The sequence below is a fragment of the Clytia hemisphaerica genome, unplaced genomic scaffold (genome assembly GCF_902728285.1).
Source record: "Clytia hemisphaerica strain Z4C2 unplaced genomic scaffold, Clytia hemisphaerica genome assembly, whole genome shotgun sequence".
In the NCBI taxonomy this organism is placed as follows: Eukaryota; Metazoa; Cnidaria; class Hydrozoa; order Leptothecata; family Clytiidae; genus Clytia; species Clytia hemisphaerica.
The window spans coordinates 1,611,137-1,629,515 of NW_027103770.1; the positions used below are offsets into that span (position 1 = coordinate 1,611,137).

The following is an 18,379-nucleotide window of genomic DNA, read 5'->3' on the forward strand; positions in this document are numbered from 1 at the left end:
GAAATACTGGAGATACCAGACCAGTTAATCCAACAGAAGGTTTTCAAGAAAGTCAAAGGACATCTTCATTAGGTTTTATTTGTAAAATTTAACATTATGATAGTTATCCAAGAGATATCAAAGCTTTCAATATTTTAAGGAATATGAGGTACCCAATTCATAAAGAACTTCCTTTATATGCAAAAAGGCTTACAAACAGGACAAAAAATATTCGAATTAAAAATATCTTATTATAATTGTTATAATAATTTATATGGTAAATAAAGTGCTGGTAAAAAAAAATTATCTTAAAAATTGTCAATTTGGAGAAACGAATAAAAACAACAAGTATATGCTTAAAAGCTTCTATTTGAAATACTCTTCGAATTTTATCTTGCATCAAAATCCTGATATCCTAGAACTTATAGTGATCGTGAACATAATGGTTTGATAGGTGCCAATAGATGGATAATACTTAAGACTCGGATGGAGGATATATCAGACTTCTGTTGTTGCGATAATCAGTTCTCCAAACCAGATCATATGTTAATGACAATCGACAGTCTATTCCTGGTCTCTCATTGATGATGTTGATATATCACAATAATATGTGGATGTTGTGGAGAAGTTTGTTGGTGATTGCAAGGTTTTTTGTTGCTAATACGGTATGAAGTTGATTATCATTGCATGGTGGCTAATAGACATAATGTTTGGGTGTTCTTGAGGAGATTGTTGAGTGTTTTGTTGAGGAGATTGTTGAGTGTTTTGTTGAGATGGATGACTAGTCAATGCTGGTGTGAGGATTTTCATTCTGCTGTTTGTTGATTATCAATAATTATTTCTGAAGGGTGCTGATGTTAATGTTGATATTCTTTAAGAAGCATGTTGTAAATGCTGTTGATGTGGTGTTGAGGAATTGCCAAACTCTGAGGATTTTGTTGGTTGGAGTAAGTGTTGTGGATGAGCTTGTTGTTTGTGATTGAGGTGTGATGTTGTTGGTTTGCAGTCTGTTGTGGTTGCTGTTGTAATTGTTGTTGATTATTAGGAATTTCCAATTGAGCTATCATTAGTGTGCGTTCAACTTGTTTAAAAGTCATGTCAAGTCGATTACCAGCCATTTCAACTTCACATTGTAAATTTTTCACAGCTTCAAATACTGAAGTGTCTATATGTAGTTCGTTTGAAAGATTTAAAAAGTTCGGATGGTCTTTGAATTTTTGTAGAAACATGCTGAACTGGTTGATGTATTTAGAAGAACGAAAGAAAATTGCTAGAGTGCTCCCGTTTCATATCAAACACATGTTTCATATCGGGACTGTGTCTGCCTATTGTTATATTGTGCTGAATAAACAAAAAATTGTTTATCTTTTCCTCTTTCTGACCGATCTTGCCCCGCATCCGTGTTGATTCAATATCAAAAAGCTTGTTAATTAAAAATGATGAGTAAGCAAACGATATCACTCTTTTTTTTTAAACAAAACCTTTAATGTTTTCGGTATTGCCAATAAAATTATATTTGCTTTAGTAAATCAACATCTATTTGTTAGGACAGCTAACTAATTTCTTTATAGTGAGCAAAGGTAAGTCAGTTAGCTTAGTAAGAAAATGCTGCTAGAGATTTAGCTAAAATACACTAATTTTACGTTTCGATAGCCCAGGTAATTAAGGACTTTTGGCCAGTCTTTGAATTGTTTTCAGTTGGGCCACAGCCGGCCTCTCCGATATTTGATAAAACATGAAACGAGCAGTGATTCGAACTGGGAACCCCATGGTTTCGGCTGCTGACACTATATAGACCACTCGGGCGAAGCCCCGAGTAATAAAAACTCAATAAGCGGAGGGGTTAGAATAAGAATGTCCTGGCTGGAAATTTACGAAAATTTAATTAGCGGGGCTGAAAGTACTCATTCCTAGGGCTCAAATGAAAAATAAAAAATAAAAAATCACCGTACTTCATTTTTCGAAGTTGTGCGCTTGCTTCTTTACAATTCTTTCCAATGTTATTTGAATAAAAGAAGATTTGTTTCATTCTTTGTGCTTCTGCTTCAAGATAATTACCAAACTCTTGACGGTATTGTTGTTCTTGATATAATTGAGTTTGATAGTTCTTACAGTATGCCAGCGCCTGGAAGGAAACAAAAACCAAGCTATGATACCGGGTAGTCCAAAGCAACGTAAATACACGGATTTCGAATTAGATTTTTGCGTAGCTTTTGATTTGATCCCATGTAATTTGCACGAACAAAAATCATATAAACAAAACAGTGGCCGTGCGACAAGCGATTTTAGCTAATTTTTCCATTTTGGCATACTGTATGGGTCACTATAACAGCCAAAAACTCAAAAACGATAATTCAGTTTAATTCGAAACCCGTGCATTAAATTTGTTTTAGAGTACCAAAATCAAGAGAGTGTATTTATCAAAATTTTAGCCAGTTATTCTTTAAAATATTTCTGAGCCAATTTCGAAAACTTATCATCTTATTATTGTCTCTAGGATTTTTATTTCTTGTAAGATTTTCGGTAAGGGAACTTCGCTTTTGGGAGATAAATCACATGCTTCAAAAGACAGGGGTATAGACTAATATTCTCAGTAAGTGAAGAATTCATTTTGTCACTTCATAGCTATATAAAATGTGTATACAAAAATGTAGCTCTATCATCCTCCCCCAATGGGGAGGGCTCGTATCACAGCTCTCTCATTATGAATTTTTTAAAACATTTTACCTGCTGTAAATGCATTGTTAGATCTCTTATACGAACTTGATATTGGTCCACTTGCACCTGATCGATCTGTGGATGGAAAGTAAAGTGAATAAAAATGTAGTTTGAAGATGTAAAGGAAGACATTGGACTGAGACTTCGACCAAGATTTTGATCTCATGGTGAGAAAAATATTGTAAAAGGATTTGTCAAAGTCAAAATCTGGTCAAAATTTCGTAAGGAATGTTTTATTTATTGTTATTCGACCAAAGGGTCAAAGAGTGAACAAAAACCAGCAAACATTTTACTAGACGATGCTATCGTCCGTTTAAAGTAAATGCGAGAAAGAGTCAGGGCGGTTTACGGGAAAAAAGTGGCGGTAGTTAGAGTTTTGGAACAAAACGGACGATACCAATTTGGCGCACCTCAATATAAAAATCCTTGCCTGACTGACCTCTGAGAGAGGTCAGCGGGTTTTCGAGATTTTCCGTTTGCGTTTTTTGATCGAAGTGAGTGCAAACAGCTGAAAGTTTGAGAAAGATGGCTGATGAAATTTCACTCTTTTGTTTTTATGAGATTTATTTTCATGGTGGAGAACAATTTCTACTTTTATTAGTCTTTTATTTTATGCATGAATTTTTGTGTACAGTATATAAGTCTTTAGTGTGTCAGTAGGGATTAGATTCCTCAAGATTTGCTTTTGGAAAAATCGTTTTGAATATGATGAACAACAACCTGACTGACTTTCCCCTCAAGATTCCATTTTAATCAGGTATGTTTTCCATTCTTTCCATTCCTTAAAATTTTCAGCTTGTGCTTTTATGTGGTTTATGAGCACGAGCATATAATTTTCACATATTCTCACTCTTCTCAACTACTTTATACCTCAAACTACTTTTTGATTTTTGATTGAAAATACTTTCCTTCATGTAAATTTTTTCATGTTTGTTTCTAATCTAGTATTTTATTTCCCCAAGTTTCTATGAATAGAATTTTTTAGAACTGGTGTTACAAATTCTAATTCTTCTTATTTATTGGGTGTTCAGATTGCCACTTCAATGGATTGCACCTATTCACTGCAAATTCACGATATGTGCCATTCCAAGGTCTTCTGACATTACATCACGTACCCAATAGGTGATTCGTTGTAAGTGACGTAAAATAAGTCAATACGTCACTTTCAACCAATCAGCTGTGGAAGACAATGGTGCATATCTAGAGTTAACCAAAAATGTTTTTGTGAAGTCACCAAAAAGGTTTTGGTAATAAGTTTCCCTACTGCTTATATAACTTTTTATAAAATTATTTCGTGTTATTTTATGTAATTTGTGAAATTTGTGAAATTGAACCAGTAGAACGTGGTTGGAAAATTGTTCTGTACGTTAAATGAAGAATAAAACCAGTCAAAACAATCAAAAATGGTACTGCCAAATGCAAGCTGTGAATACTCAATGTTGCTACCCGTACATTGAACCTATTTATTTAATTTTTGAGAAATTTTTCTATATAAGTGACTAATTTGTTGTTTTCTACTTGTTGTGGTTAGGGTAAAATGTAAAAATTGTACTTACACATTCTCAAACATTGTTTTTCCTTTACTATTCTACTACAGGTCAAGACATTCAGCCACAAAATTTTTGCTCCGGCCTAGGAGCCTTTAATTCTCTCTTCCGACAAGGGTTAAGACATTTTTTGTCTGTTTATCTAATCCGATGATCTATTCCGATTTAACAAAAACGGATCACTGATTCCGATAATACTGTGATTTGATTGGCCGAAAAGTATTTAGAAAAAGATGGCTATCGAAACAGATCGAAAGTGGACTAGCTGACTGTGTAGCAAATACTGGCACGTATACTGGCAAATCTCAGTGAAAAATTGATCATTTTCATCCTTATTCATGATGTTTTGGACATGATTTATGAGAAGTTTGATGGTGCGTTGTACGTTGTACTGTATACTGAATTCAAATACGTGTGTTTCTCATGATTTTATGCTGTAAAAATGATCTATTTTGGACTTTTGGACATTTTTCATGATGATATAATTTAATTGGTGGTTGTCCCTTTTGGATTTTCAAACTTGACAATGAAACTTTCAAACACACAGCCATTGATACACAGTATTTTTTGTGGTATTATGTATCCATGGCTGAAAATGATCCTGTTTTGGACTTTGTTATTGTCGTATTCATCATCGGCTGGCGACCGTTCCTTTTGATTTTTCAAACCCTACACAGATTTTTTACAAACATATCACTATGAGAATCCAATAAAGGATACTGAAACACAGTTCCTGTGTAAATTTTAACAAGATTGGAGAAATTTTCACAGTCAGACAGTGTTATGGCTGAAAATTATCATTTTTGGACCTGTTGTAATTTCATCGCGGCTGGCGACCGTTCCTTTTGATTTTTCAAACCCGACACAGATTTTTTACAAACATATCACTATGAGAATTCAGTAAAGGATACTAAAACACAATTCCTGTGTAAATTTGAACAAGATTGGAGAAATTTTCACAGTATTATGACTGAAAATGATCGTTTTTGGACTTATTTGTCGTAATTTTGTCGCGGCTGGCGACCGTTTCTTTTGATTTTTCAAACCCGACACAGATTTTTTACAAACATATCACTATGAGAATTCAGTAAAGGATACTAAAACACAATTCCTGTGTAAATTTGAACAAGATCGGAGAAATTTTCACAGTGTTATAACTGAAAATGATATTTTTTGGACTTTGTCGTAATTTCATTGGCTGGGCGACCGTTCCTTTTGAACATTTTTCAAACCCGAAACAGGTTTTTTCCAAATATAACACTATTTATTACATACACACTATTGTACCATTTTATTTGGTTTATCCTACTCTTCTCCAAGTATTATCCCAGCAGAAAAAAATAATGGTTAGCTAAAAACCCGTGGCTTAATAGATAAACTTTCGCAGGGATTAAATTTCGCTGATTTCGCGGATTTGGGTGTCATCCGCGAAATTAAGTCACAATGGAAATTTGGAAAGGCCTCATCCGCGAAATATTTCTAAACAAAACTCAAAATTTGTCAAACAAATACTTTTTGAATGTTTACTGGCATCAAAGAAGTGCTAATAATGTGTATTTCAACAACCAAAATGCACGATTTGACAGTTAAGTCACAAAATCGTGAAAATATTGCCACCCAATAATGCCACCCGCGAAATTAAGTCCCCGCAAAATTTTTAAATTTCGAGGGTAGGCCCAATCGCGAAATTAAATCCTCGCAAAGTTTATCCCATTAACGAAATTTTATCCGGACAATCAAATCAACGGCGCATCATGGCTTTGCTATTGGCAAGTTTAGAAAAAAATAAATTTATAAAGAACTTGGAAATATTGACTTCTAAATGTTTATCTCCTTTAGCTCCAATTTTGAACTTTTTAGTTGAGGATGAGTGGGCGGGGGATGGGCTTGGTTATTTAAGCAAGAAAGTGCATGTGTAATCATTTAAAAGAGCTAAACTTCCAGCTGGTTTATTTATTCGTTAAGATTATTTCTCATACTCGCTCTTCAATAGATTTATTGCTTTGCTTTCTGATGTTCTGATTAGTAAGTAGTTTGTGGGCAACGTTCGAACACAACTAACTCAACAAGCTCAGCTTTCACATCTTTTAATCTCTAAAGCCGGAGCTTCCAGCGCAGCTGGTTTATTTAGCATAATCTTGGGTTGCGGGAATTAAAATATTTCATATATATAATTTTTTGACTTATATTTTTTTATAAATAACTTCAGATTGAATGAATATCTCAAACAAAATTTGGTGAATTGTGTGGCAAAGGAATGTCTATATCGTGTAAAAAAATTCCAGAATTATGCCAATTTTAGCAATTTTTTAACAAGAAATTTGGCTGTTTGAAAAAAGAAACTGTCTGACTGTTGTCGCCCTTTGCTGAAAAAACAAGATTTTGATTGGGGTATCTTTTGGGCATTTTTTATTTGCAAATTTCTTCCAGTCTGTACAGAGAATTTACACACCAGATCTGAAGTCAATCTGAAGAGTGCTCTAGGATTTATGGTAATTTTAATGCTACATAAGTTAATGTAAAATATGGTTTCGCAATAGCAGACAGTATAATGTTTATATAAAGAAGTTAGCAAAACAGAACTAAAACTAAAATTTTATCCTTATTTTTAAAAATTTATATAGGAAATCAGGAAAATTTTTTTTTTTAATTTAGAGATTACTGTACTTCAGGGATTTTAATTAGGGTGAGAATTTGTTCTGGCATTTTTTGGTTTAATTTCTCGAAACCCTGAAAAAGCTCAGTTTTTACTCCAATCAGCCGATTAAAAGCAATTGAAAGGCCATTTGTAGAATATGTAGTACGATATGTCTGAGAAAATAAAATATTTTATCTTTTTTTAGATAATCATTTTTTCCAGCTAGGATTTGGATAAGACTTTCAAGTAGCACTGTATGGTAGCAATAACAGCATCTTGCTGTACCATGAACGTCTTCCACCTAAGACCAGAATATAATCATCTTTAAATATAGAATATGTATGGTGGAAAATATTGTAAACAAATTGTCTTCAATTGTCAAACTATCCTGTAATGATTTTTTGTATCAGAATAAAACTCTTCTCTAGCTGCCAGAAGCACATAGTCTACCTTCAAATTGATACCATCTTCCAGACAAACAAAAATTAAAAACTTCAAAATGATTTCCTGTGGCTATAATTATACTTCTATACTACTGAACATGTCAAATATAAAAAATATAAAAGTTAAAAATTGGTAACTTGTAGAATTTCTAACAAAACAAAAATAGGGAGTATTGAAAAGAAGGTAAAAAGCTGTTTTTATCAGAAGGGATATGTGTACAATGATACTAAATGTACAGCAAGTGTGGTGTCTTTGAGTTAAATTACTGTAGTTAAAAAGAAGAAAAATGAAGGTTGGAAGTAAAAAATATTAACAACAAACCTGTTAGTCTTTGTGTTTCTGAAGTCAAAAAGTATGTTAAACATACGAAGCATGGCTCTTAAAATTTAAATACTTGTTGCAAATAAATTGCAAACTAACATTCTAAATTTGAGCTACAAAATAAACCCATAAAGAAAAGAATTTCATGCAAAAAAATCCTTCAGCCAGTGTAGAAAAGTAAAAGTTGATGCTGTGCGTTTTCGAATGTTTTGAAAATGGCCGCACCGAATCGTCAATAATACGCAAAGGCAAATCCACGGCTTTTTCAGTTTTTTGCTTTTGCGCCAAATTGGTATCGTCTACACTGTAAACATCTCCGCCACTGCTTACTCCACCCGAATTTATCACGCCTCTCCTAAACTATTCCCTTTTTCAGTGATCTTGTGTAGACGATAGGATCGTCTAACATTTTACTCGATTCCATCTTGTAGTGAATTAATCTCAATTTTCATAATGGGCACCTTTCCCGTCTATCCAATCAATAAGATTTCGAGCTAAACAATTTTCCAAAATAAGAGAATCAAAAAAGCAGTGGTACTAAAAGGGTTAAAATAAATCGAAAGAAGGGATCTATAGATGATCTGTGGATGGAAAGTAAAGTGTAGAAATAAAAATGTCGTCTGGAAGATGAAAATAAAGACATTAGACTGGATCAAATCAGCAAAATTTCATACATCTGTACAGCACAACTACAATAGAGCTAGCACTTTTTAATGCATTTGTTTGCCCCGGCAGAGAGCTCATTTCGTAAATCAAGTCTTGAAATGAGAAAACATTTTTCTTGAGATATTAGATTGAAAAGACTTACGTTAGGGTCGTGAACAGCCATTCGTTCCTTGCATTCACGTATTGCTAACAACATCTTTTTACGTGGTCCGAATTTACTGAAAAAGCAAAAAGGGGAAAATAATCAAGGATGGATATAAAGGTGAACAAATTATTCTGAATGTCATGAAAGACGTTTTTCGGATATATGAAAAATACAATCACGTTTAAACTATATGCTGACTGCTTAATTCGATCACTCTACTAATTAAAAGAAGTTTTTTTTTCAACTTATTTTCACTCCAGGTGCAAAAAAGAAATTGTGCATACATTTAAGAATCTTCAAAAATTTGCAAAAAAAATCATAAAAAAATTTCAATCCGGTCCTCAGGACCGGGCGGAATTAACCCAGCCAAAAAAGCGATTTCACCCCGCCTAAATATGTGTATACAGAAAGAGTGTTGTCTTAAAGACCATAGTGATATTCTACCTGGGGTGATATTTTTCAAAATTTCACCCGGCTCTGTGTAACCGCCGCCTTAGAGAGCGCAACAACTTACTCAATTCCCAATTCTTTCAAATCATTATCACATAGTTCCAAGAATGTCGCTACATCCAACCCTTCACCTTCCAGCTTCGGTAAATACATTTGAAGATTGTATTCTGCAAGCAGTTCACCCAGTGTGTCTGGTAGTTTAGGCGGAAGGGCGCTGATGGGCGGATTCTGATTGAAAACGTCTATAGGTGGTTTAAGAATACCTTGAGCTCTAGAAAATGAAAGGGAATATTATTTTAAAATATTAACATGACAATAGCTGTTCTAATAGAAGTCGGAACAAAAAATGGAACGAAAACAACTACTTTCTTCATGGAAAACCATTTGAAACCAAGTTTAATTTTTGATTTAATTTCAAATTATCATATTTTGGCTATTGTTTCTATTGCGATATTAAAGAATTTGTAGGTATACCTTTTTTGATTCGGTGGTTCTAAAAGTAAAAAAGAAACAACATAATTATAACGATTGCGAAGAGAAGAATTCGTTAAAGATTTTTGAGCTTTCAGTAATTAAATTGAATGTGTTTTTATAATATGGAACACTCCAAGTCAAATGAATATCTTCTAATACGAGATTGATTTTCTCAGAGACATGAACTCAAGGACCATTAAATTAAATTCAGAGTAGTTCGTGGCCATAGCATATGAATAAAAAAAAGTTTCATGATCAATGAATTTCAAGCAAACTTTATTAACAACTTGAATGATAGTATTGGTCTCGGAATTAGAAAGACAAGAAAGAAAAAATTAAATACCATTTTGAAATACGGGGTTATTAATTTGCGGTGGAGGACCTCCTTGACCTTGGATGGAGAGTTTGTTTTGTATTTCTGGACAAAGTGATGCCACGGGTGCTCCTTCAGAAAAATCTGGATTTCTCGCCGAACTAAAAATAAGGAAATACGAAGAAGTCAATCAAGAATGTATATCAATAATTCATGTTAAAGTTCTCCGTTTCATTACTCTCTGAGACCACGTTCACATCACAGATATTTTATATAAACACTAAATAGAGCTACTCTGCATTTCCCAAGCAACGACAGGAGAAGCAAAATAATCCGCCATCTTTGCTGAAGGTAGGCCACAGTAGGTCGCAGTTGAAAACTTGGTTTTTCACTGTTGAAACTTTTTTGACACTGCAATGACTTCAAAATTCATTCAAGATAGCGAATTATTTTGCTTCAACTAGGCTTCCATCTAGTGTTTTATATAAGATATCTGTGGTTCACACACTATGGTTCCATTTCGCTCGGAAATGAAATGAAGCCATTCCATTGGTTAAGTTCAATCTTTACGTCACTTCTAACCAGTAGAACGGCTTCATTTCGTTTTGGATCGAAGCAGAGCCGTTAACTATGAACATGGTCGGAGATTTAGTCCGATTTTTATCTAGTAAGCTATACGCAGCAAGTCAGGGGAAATCAGGCCATGTTCAGACGTTACGGTTTCGTATCGTGCCGGTATGGTTTCTGTTACGGATCGAGAGTGTTCATATTGGTTTCGAAACGTTTCGGAGCAATTTTTCCGATGAAAATAGTGGAGCAAAGCCGTTTTGATCTGTTTTACTTTGTAACGTCTTCTTTTTCGAAGTTTCGAATTTTAACGGTCACACCACTGCAGTTTCGGAACCCTTTCGTTTCGGAACGATACGGAAGTCTATGACATGGTCTCCTAGTTTCGGAGGTATTTTGCATGATCTATCTGAAAAAACTCTTCCAATTTTGGTTTTCAAATTTTCGTAAAAACAAACAATCTTACTTGGCAGCATTTCTCATAAGTGAATCAATAATGGCAGGTCCATCTTGGATGCTCCCTTCTATGACACCAGAGGATGAGATGGATGCACCGAATTGGTCGTGTAACTCCAATGCTGATAAGGGAAACGAAATAAAAAGTTATTTTGAAATTATCTCAACGCCGCAGGAGTAATTTCCAAAGAGCTAATGGTTGTTCAAAAAATTTGTATTTGAAGATTAAATTTTCGCGATTGGCAAAAAACTTTTGCCGAGGTTCTGTTTTAGTTGATCTATGGAGGATTGACCTAGCCCGGGGTCCACTTAAAGCTTTTTTTATAGACTGGATGGCAATCCTATTATTATTTAATCCTAATACGATTTAGTGGCCCGGTAGTATATGGTAATTTTCTGCCTTTGCTCAGTCGGACTGGACTCGGCGTCAAAAAGTTATCAAAAAGCAAAATTTAGTCAGAAGTAAACTCTAGTCTAGGATTGATCTTGCATCGCAAACACCTTCACAGTGATAGATATCAAACTAGATCACGGAGTTTTTCAGTGTTGTAGCCGGAATTTATGAATCTGTACGGGCGCTATAAAAAGGCTTTGTGTTTGATGAGTAATTTGGTTGACATGGTGCAGTACCCAGGACCTTATTAGGGACCTCAACTTATTATTGCGGGGGGGGGGGTACTTAGTCAAGTGCCCGTAAGGGTTAAAAAAAATCAGAAAATTAAATTTCAATCGCATTCAAGGTCGGAAAAATAAGAAAATTTAAATTTTTTGCCCTTAAAAACATCGAAATTTGGACAAATTAGTCCCATAGGGGTCGTAAAATTCACAACTTTTTCCAATTTTCCCTCCTTTTTAGTCCCCGTTCAGAGGGTCGAAGGCCGGGCACCCCCCCCGTCATCCTGTAAAATGGATTTAAAGCCTCTACCTTCCTCCGCAATTGAACTTCGAAAATTTGAAAATACAAAGGAAAAATTACAACACTGATTCTTACTTGGTTCCTTTCTGGTAGGTTCTTGAGGTGAAATGTGTTTATCAATCAGTGCAACTATAGATGTATTCTTATGACGCATGGCCAAACTCTTGACTGTTTCTCCTTTTTTCGTTCTCCTTGTTATGTCTGCACCCTGGTGATTGTAGTAACATAATGAAATTAATTTTCACCAATGTATGAAATATTCCAAACAGCCATAGACTCTTATTTGAATTGTTAAACTTTTGGCTTTACACTCTCGCATTTTTAACGAAAGGAGTCAGAAAGTCAACTCTCAAAGCAATTGTGATGCCTTCTTCTGACGCAATGATTCAATGATTCAAATAAAGACAAGGCGAAAATAGGTCTTAGCAAATGAAAAATCTTTCTCGCCTAAAAATAGACTTTTCCAGGAAAAAACCGTACACCCCCTGTTGAGAAGGTCCAACCTTTTGTGACCTACCCCCTTGGAATTCCAGGCAATTTTAGGATCATACCCCTCTGGAATTCCGAAATTTTACTAATTTCAGTTAGTAATCGAATCAAGTGAGTGATGGAGCTGGAAAAAAAGTCACGATGATAACATATAGGAGACTTACATGGTCTAGTAAAATATTGAAGATGAGTTCGTGTCCGGATATAGCTGCTTCCATGATTGGTGTGATCCCAGTCAAGTATTGCCTGCAAAATGAAAGGAAATAATATTAAATTTCATCATTACAAACGATTCAATAAGAAACATCACATCTATAGGAGTTCTTATCTCCATTAGCATTACACGCTTTTTTTTAATAAGAATACACTTTAAAGAATGTCCATGATGAAAATGGCCAAAAAATGTGAAGAATATCACCATCATAGAATTTTGCTACTCGAGCTAAGAATGCCATTTTTAGACCATTTTTTAGTCAATTAGGATCCTAACCTAAGAATGCTGTAAGAATATTTTAGGATGATTTTCCCAAAAAAGTTAAGAATATACATGATGAAATGGATTTACACCATTCTTATAAAAAAAAAGCGTGTATTAGCGTGATCTCCGTCAAGTATTGCCTACAAAATGAGAAAGAAATGACACTTACAGTGTTGATTATCTCTAATTCTATCTTGAAGGGACTCAATAATTTTTTCGAATTAATGATAAATTCATAATACGGAGAGTATATTTAAAGCCGTATTAAAGGCTATCCAGTTAAGGGAACAATATTTTAGTTCATGACATGGATACAAAAAGGTTCAAATAAAAGAGGTTCAAATAACGTTACCCAAGTAAGAGCGTTGAAGTAAATTCCGGTGGGAATTTATCAGTCAGTGGGATAAAAATAACGGACCAAAACTTGATGGCGATTGATATTTTTTATGGCTGGGGATTTCAATTCTTTTGTTTTCAAGTCAAAAAAGTCAATGGGGATGAGAAAAATAGCATAACATTTTGCAGTGAGGACCTTCATATCTGATAAAAATTAGAGTTTTTCAACTGGGGACGATATTTTGACCAATTTTTCCAGTGGAAAGGGATGAAGCGGGGTGTGTAATTGAAAGGTACTTCGTAATAAGATCGTCAGTAAAGTAATAGAAAAAATCTTTTTCGTGGGTAAAATTTAGAAGTAACTATTTTATCAGCATACTAATTGTAAACATACACGTATTTTTTGTAAGAATGTACTTTATAATATCATCATCATGAAACTTGGCAACAAACCCTCAGAATGGCATTTAAAGAACAATTTTTTAACTTTGAATTACCAACTATCCCAGGTTTAATACCTTGACAAAAATGCCATTTTATGCTTCAGAAATGTATTTTCTTATTAAACTTAGTTTAAATTTCGATTCTACCCAAAAGAAAACCGTAAGAATATTTTAGGATTTTTCCCAAAAAATTAAGAATACCCATGATGAAATGAAAAAACACCATTCTTATAAGAAAAAGCATGTATTTATTTGACTTACCCAAGGTCTAGATCAGCTCCTTTGGATGCCAGTAATTTGACAGCAGATTGGTGACCTTGACGCACTGCATGAAACAAACTAGTCATTCCTTCGCCATCTCGAAGATTGATCGATGCACCGTGCTAAAAAGTTGGAAAGTAAAATAATGGGAAGACTATTTTATCCTTTTCACTTTTCGAAGGACTTTTTTACGTCACTTTAAACTTTCGAAGCTCTTGTAGTAGCAAAATCCCGGTTTTTGGCGAGGCGCTCGCTAACCCGTCAAACTTTTCTCCGCAGCAAAATGAACCCCCGAAGTACGGTTGCTACGGTCTCAATGCACCTTACGAGGGTCTGAAAATTTACCCTTGAGGTTCGCTCCTACGATCGTTAGCTTGAACCTCTTTTCTAGGTATTGCCTTTTTAATCTTTGTTATGAACCAAACGATTTTGTCTATGATTTTTTAATGAACTGGGCTCTTCCATAAAATGCCCGTACATGGGGGGTGGAGGATATAGTGTCCGGGGGTAGTGAAAAATCTCCAAAATTTGCCTTGTCCGGGGGGGGGGGTTAAATTTTCTCTTTTTTGGGTGTAATTTTTCTCTGTTTTAGGGTAATTTTGATGTCCAGGGGGTCAACTGATGCTTGTCCAGGGAGTTAGACCTGCTGTCCGGGGGTCAAAAATCACAACGTTTAGTGGGTAAATTTCCCAGAAATGTTATATCCTCCACCCCCGTATCAAATTGTTTTCTGGAAAAGCCCACCATAAGGGGCTTAATAAACCTGAACGATAAAGAGGAGTGAAGAATTGAGTTTAAAGGGATAATCAGATGGTCTGAGATATTTTGCCTGCAGATAGCTTCTAGGATTTTAGGAGAAACCTCTAAATTTTTCGGTGTACTTATTTTCCTAACTCAAGTTATGCTAATTTGAAATCTCGAAAAATGGGACTTTTCAGGGACAAAATTTCAAAGTGGCATAACTTGAGTTAGGAAAATAAGTACACCGAAAAATTTAGAGGTTTCTCCTAAAATCCTAGAAGCTATCTGCAGGCAAAATATCTCAGACCATCTGATTATCCCTTTAACAAAAAAATCCTACCTGTAGTAAGAAATACATGATTGATTCTGTAGCACAATAGGAAGCCAACATAAGAGCAGTGCTACCCAATTTCACACTTTTTGATTGGATGTCAATACGAGCTCCAGCATCGAGTAACATGTTGAGAATGTTATCACGACCAACGTATGCAGCATACATGAGAGGAGTCCAACCACCACGGTTGGTGTGGTCCAAATCACTCTTCTTGTGGATGCAGTCTAATGTAAGATTAGTTAAATTTAAGAGTAAGTTACTACAGTGATTTTATAGGAGGGATGCCTTGTGGATTATTATTAATACTGGTAAAATAGTGAAAACAATTAAGTGATTCAGCTAAAAAATGGAATGCCGGAACATGATTTTTAATTTTGTATCCAGGTTGCATAAAGCGTTTATGGTTACACATACACCAAGGAAATTTTATTAAAACACAGAAAACATTATTAGATTTTAGCTTAGACTTCTGCTCATCCTCAAACGAGAGAGATTATAGAGGTCTTGGAATAACACTATGTGAAGTTGAGAAGATCTCTTGAAATAAGCTCATTCCAAATCTCAAAATATTCTTTCATTTAAATTCTGGAATGAAAAATCCATAGTTATTTCAGTAAAAAGGCTGACATAAATTTAGTATAGTCGTCTGCCACTTTGGAAAACCCTTGTTTTTTGTGTCTGCTTTCTATGTTGTCCCAGGCTATGAAAGACTTCCCGAGTTGGGGCGACATAGTGTCCTCCTGGGTTGGTTCCCCCCACTAAAAATCAAAATTTTTCTCCATTCCCCCCTCTTTATTTCCCCCACCATATTTCAAAATTTTTCGGTTCCCCCCTCTTTTTTGAATTCCCCCAGCTATTTGAAGATTTTGCGGTTCCCCATATGGTTAACATAAAAATGCCTTAAATCAAGTTTGAAATTTTGGAAATCTTGAAAAAATAGCCTTGAAAGTGCTGGAAAAATGAACTTGTATTGAAAAGTTGGTTTATCCCAAAAGATTTGCTGATTTTATTGCTTAAACAGGTTTTGCAACAAGATCACCTTGAGATCAGTGAAGTTCCCCCAGTCAAAATCTCCTAAATTTATGGTTTTCCCCCTCTTTATTTTCCCCCAGCAAATTTCAAATTTTTCATTTTCCCCCATACTTTAAAAAAAGGGCCAAAATCAGAATCCCCCCCTTTATAAAGGGGGGGGGGAGGACACTATGGGCGATTCTGAGTTATCTTCAGCAGCCCTAACTTTGGAATTCCTTCCTAGTTTGGAACCCTAATGTGTAAGGAGGTAGTAACTCAAAGTACTGATTGCGATACGAAAGATTTTGGCGAATGTTTAAGGGGTAGTTAGATGGTTTGAGATATTTGGCCTGCAGAAACCTTCTACCGTTGTCTTAAGTAAAAGTAAAACAATCCAGTATTTGCCTAACTATTTTCGAGTCGAGATACCCCAATATCAAATTTCTGAAAATAGGTTCTTACACGGTACTTACAATTCTAATGTTATCTTACTAAAAGTTAAAAAGTTATACTATTGAATATTTCGGCTTTGGAAAATAGTTGGGGAAAAGAATTTGTGAGGTTTGATCCAAAAAGATATATCTCAAACCCTTTTGAATAAAACTAAACTCTTCCATACCTCTCACCATATCATAATCACCGATGAGAGCAGCTGTGTGAAGATCTAATTGGATGACTTCTTCTCTCTCTTCGCGTTCAATCAATGATGAAAAACTTGACGTCTCGAAAGGATCCATAACAATTGTTGTTGATAGATGCTGGATATTATTTTCTGTTTTTATTTATATATGTTTTCTAGAAATACAAGACAGTGGTATTGTTTTAGTTATGAAGTTTTTTCAAAGATTAGAAAACATACACCTATTGCTGTTGAATTTTTATTTATTTTTCTCTTGATACTGAGAATGTAAGTTTTTAAGATCTGACCAAGACACGCATCCATTAACCAATCCAACGGTTTGAGAACCAAACTACAATTATGGACAAAATATTTGAGACAAAGGGGATATTTGCGATATTTTAAACACCACAAATGATTTTTAAGCGCGTTAAACTACAGTTGGAAAGTAGAGTTTTAACATGAGACTTTAAAGACTTTTAGGATGTTAGAATTTAAAAGCTCAAAACTGTTCCGATAAGGCTTGGAATAAAGCCTAGAAGCCACCGAACCCCTTCAAAATTGAAATGTTCAATGAAATAAAGTGGAAGTACTAAAATAGCAATTCTCGCCCGAACTCTGAATTACTGAAAAACGTTAAAATACACTAAAATCTCAATTTATTTCGGCCAAGATTGTACTTTGAACTTACTCAAACAAAAAGTTCCAGTTATCTCTTTCCTCAAACTTTTCTAGTTCGTGCACGAGACTCTGTTGATTGGTAAACGTAACTTCAAAGCTTTTCAAAATAGCTTGTACAAATTTTCATGAAGAGAGTCGATTACTTTTCGTGTTTTGAAAAATGATAAATAAACTGAAGAACAAACTCTATTATAAGAAAGACATAAAAATATAAGCATGTGTGTATATCTATTTTTTTAAGAAAGAGCAGCCTATTACATACTGTAGTCACAACAACTCAGTACAAACCTTAATTACAAAATCAATCAATGACAGAATTACTCTAGCTTTCACAAAACCACATGCTCGACAAACTTTAGAATAGACACACAACTGTTTAATCAGATTTGATTATAAAAGTATGTCATTAATGGTACGTTCGTAGTTTTCATGGTAATATAATTGCATTTGATTTTCTGCTCTGTACTCTACCGAATATTGAACACATTTTTAATGAGTGCTATAAGAGGATGAAAAAAGGCAAGGTTTCATTCTAGATTAGTACGGTCAACCTTTTCACTTTTATTCGAGCCTCTAAGTATTCGTATCTTTCAATAATTTGAATTAAAATATTGGTCTCCTCAGCTGGAAAGAAGCATGAATCACGCTCTGTAAATCGATCCTTTCTCTATTTTGAAGAGATAGGATAGGGATAATTGCATTTGAATATTGAACACATTTTTAATGAGTGCTATAAAGAAGATGAAAAAAGATAAGGTCATTCTAGATTGAAAACAAGATAAAACTTAATCCGAAAATTGATTTTGCCATGGATCAATATGGATTCATTCTAGATTAGTACGGTCAACCTTTTCACTTTTATTCGAGCCTCTAAGTATTCGTATCTTTCAATAATTTGAATTAAAATATTGGTCTCCTCAGCTGGAAAGTAGCATGAATCACGCTCTGTAAGTCGAACCGTTTTCTATTTAGAAGAAAATTCCTGGTCTTTTGAAAATCAAATTAACAAAGAGCAAGTCAACTGTTATTTTGCTTTTCGTATGAGAAAATCTAGATCAACTTTCTGATAAACCAAAATGGAGGACATTATTATATTGCAAAAAGACTAACAATCATCGATTGCATAGAGGACATATCTTAAGTAATAATAAAGAATATCAAGAAGAAGTTGTTTTTAAAATTCAAAGAAATAATGAAAGAAGAAGTTTATCCCAGAGGAGAGTGTACATTTGGGAGCGATAGCAAAGTGGTCAAAGGCGTCAGCGTCTCAAACCAGGGATTCGAGGTTCGAATCCCAACTCCTTCCAATGTTCCGTTCAGTTCATAGATAGCCGAGCCGGCTAGCCGTGGAC

General features: G+C 34.6%; 1 protein-coding gene across 1 annotated transcript; it reads right to left on the reverse strand.

The window, feature by feature from the left end:
* Nucleotides 1–1,849: 1,849 nt before the first annotated feature.
* On the reverse strand, nt 1,850–16,511 carry LOC136805899 (ankyrin repeat and SAM domain-containing protein 3-like). The gene is made up of 12 exons (XM_067062474.1): nt 16,347–16,511; nt 14,723–14,940; nt 13,642–13,763; nt 12,288–12,369; nt 11,710–11,842; nt 10,729–10,840; nt 9,726–9,856; nt 9,383–9,401; nt 8,973–9,179; nt 8,456–8,531; nt 2,707–2,772; nt 1,850–2,104 (listed from the first exon to the last, which is right to left on the reverse strand). Exons 1-12 carry the CDS (start codon nt 16,462–16,464, stop codon nt 1,865–1,867), a joined length of 1,524 nt encoding a protein of 507 aa, XP_066918575.1. The 5' UTR covers nt 16,465–16,511; the 3' UTR covers nt 1,850–1,864.
* Nucleotides 16,512–18,379: the final 1,868 nt, after the last annotated feature.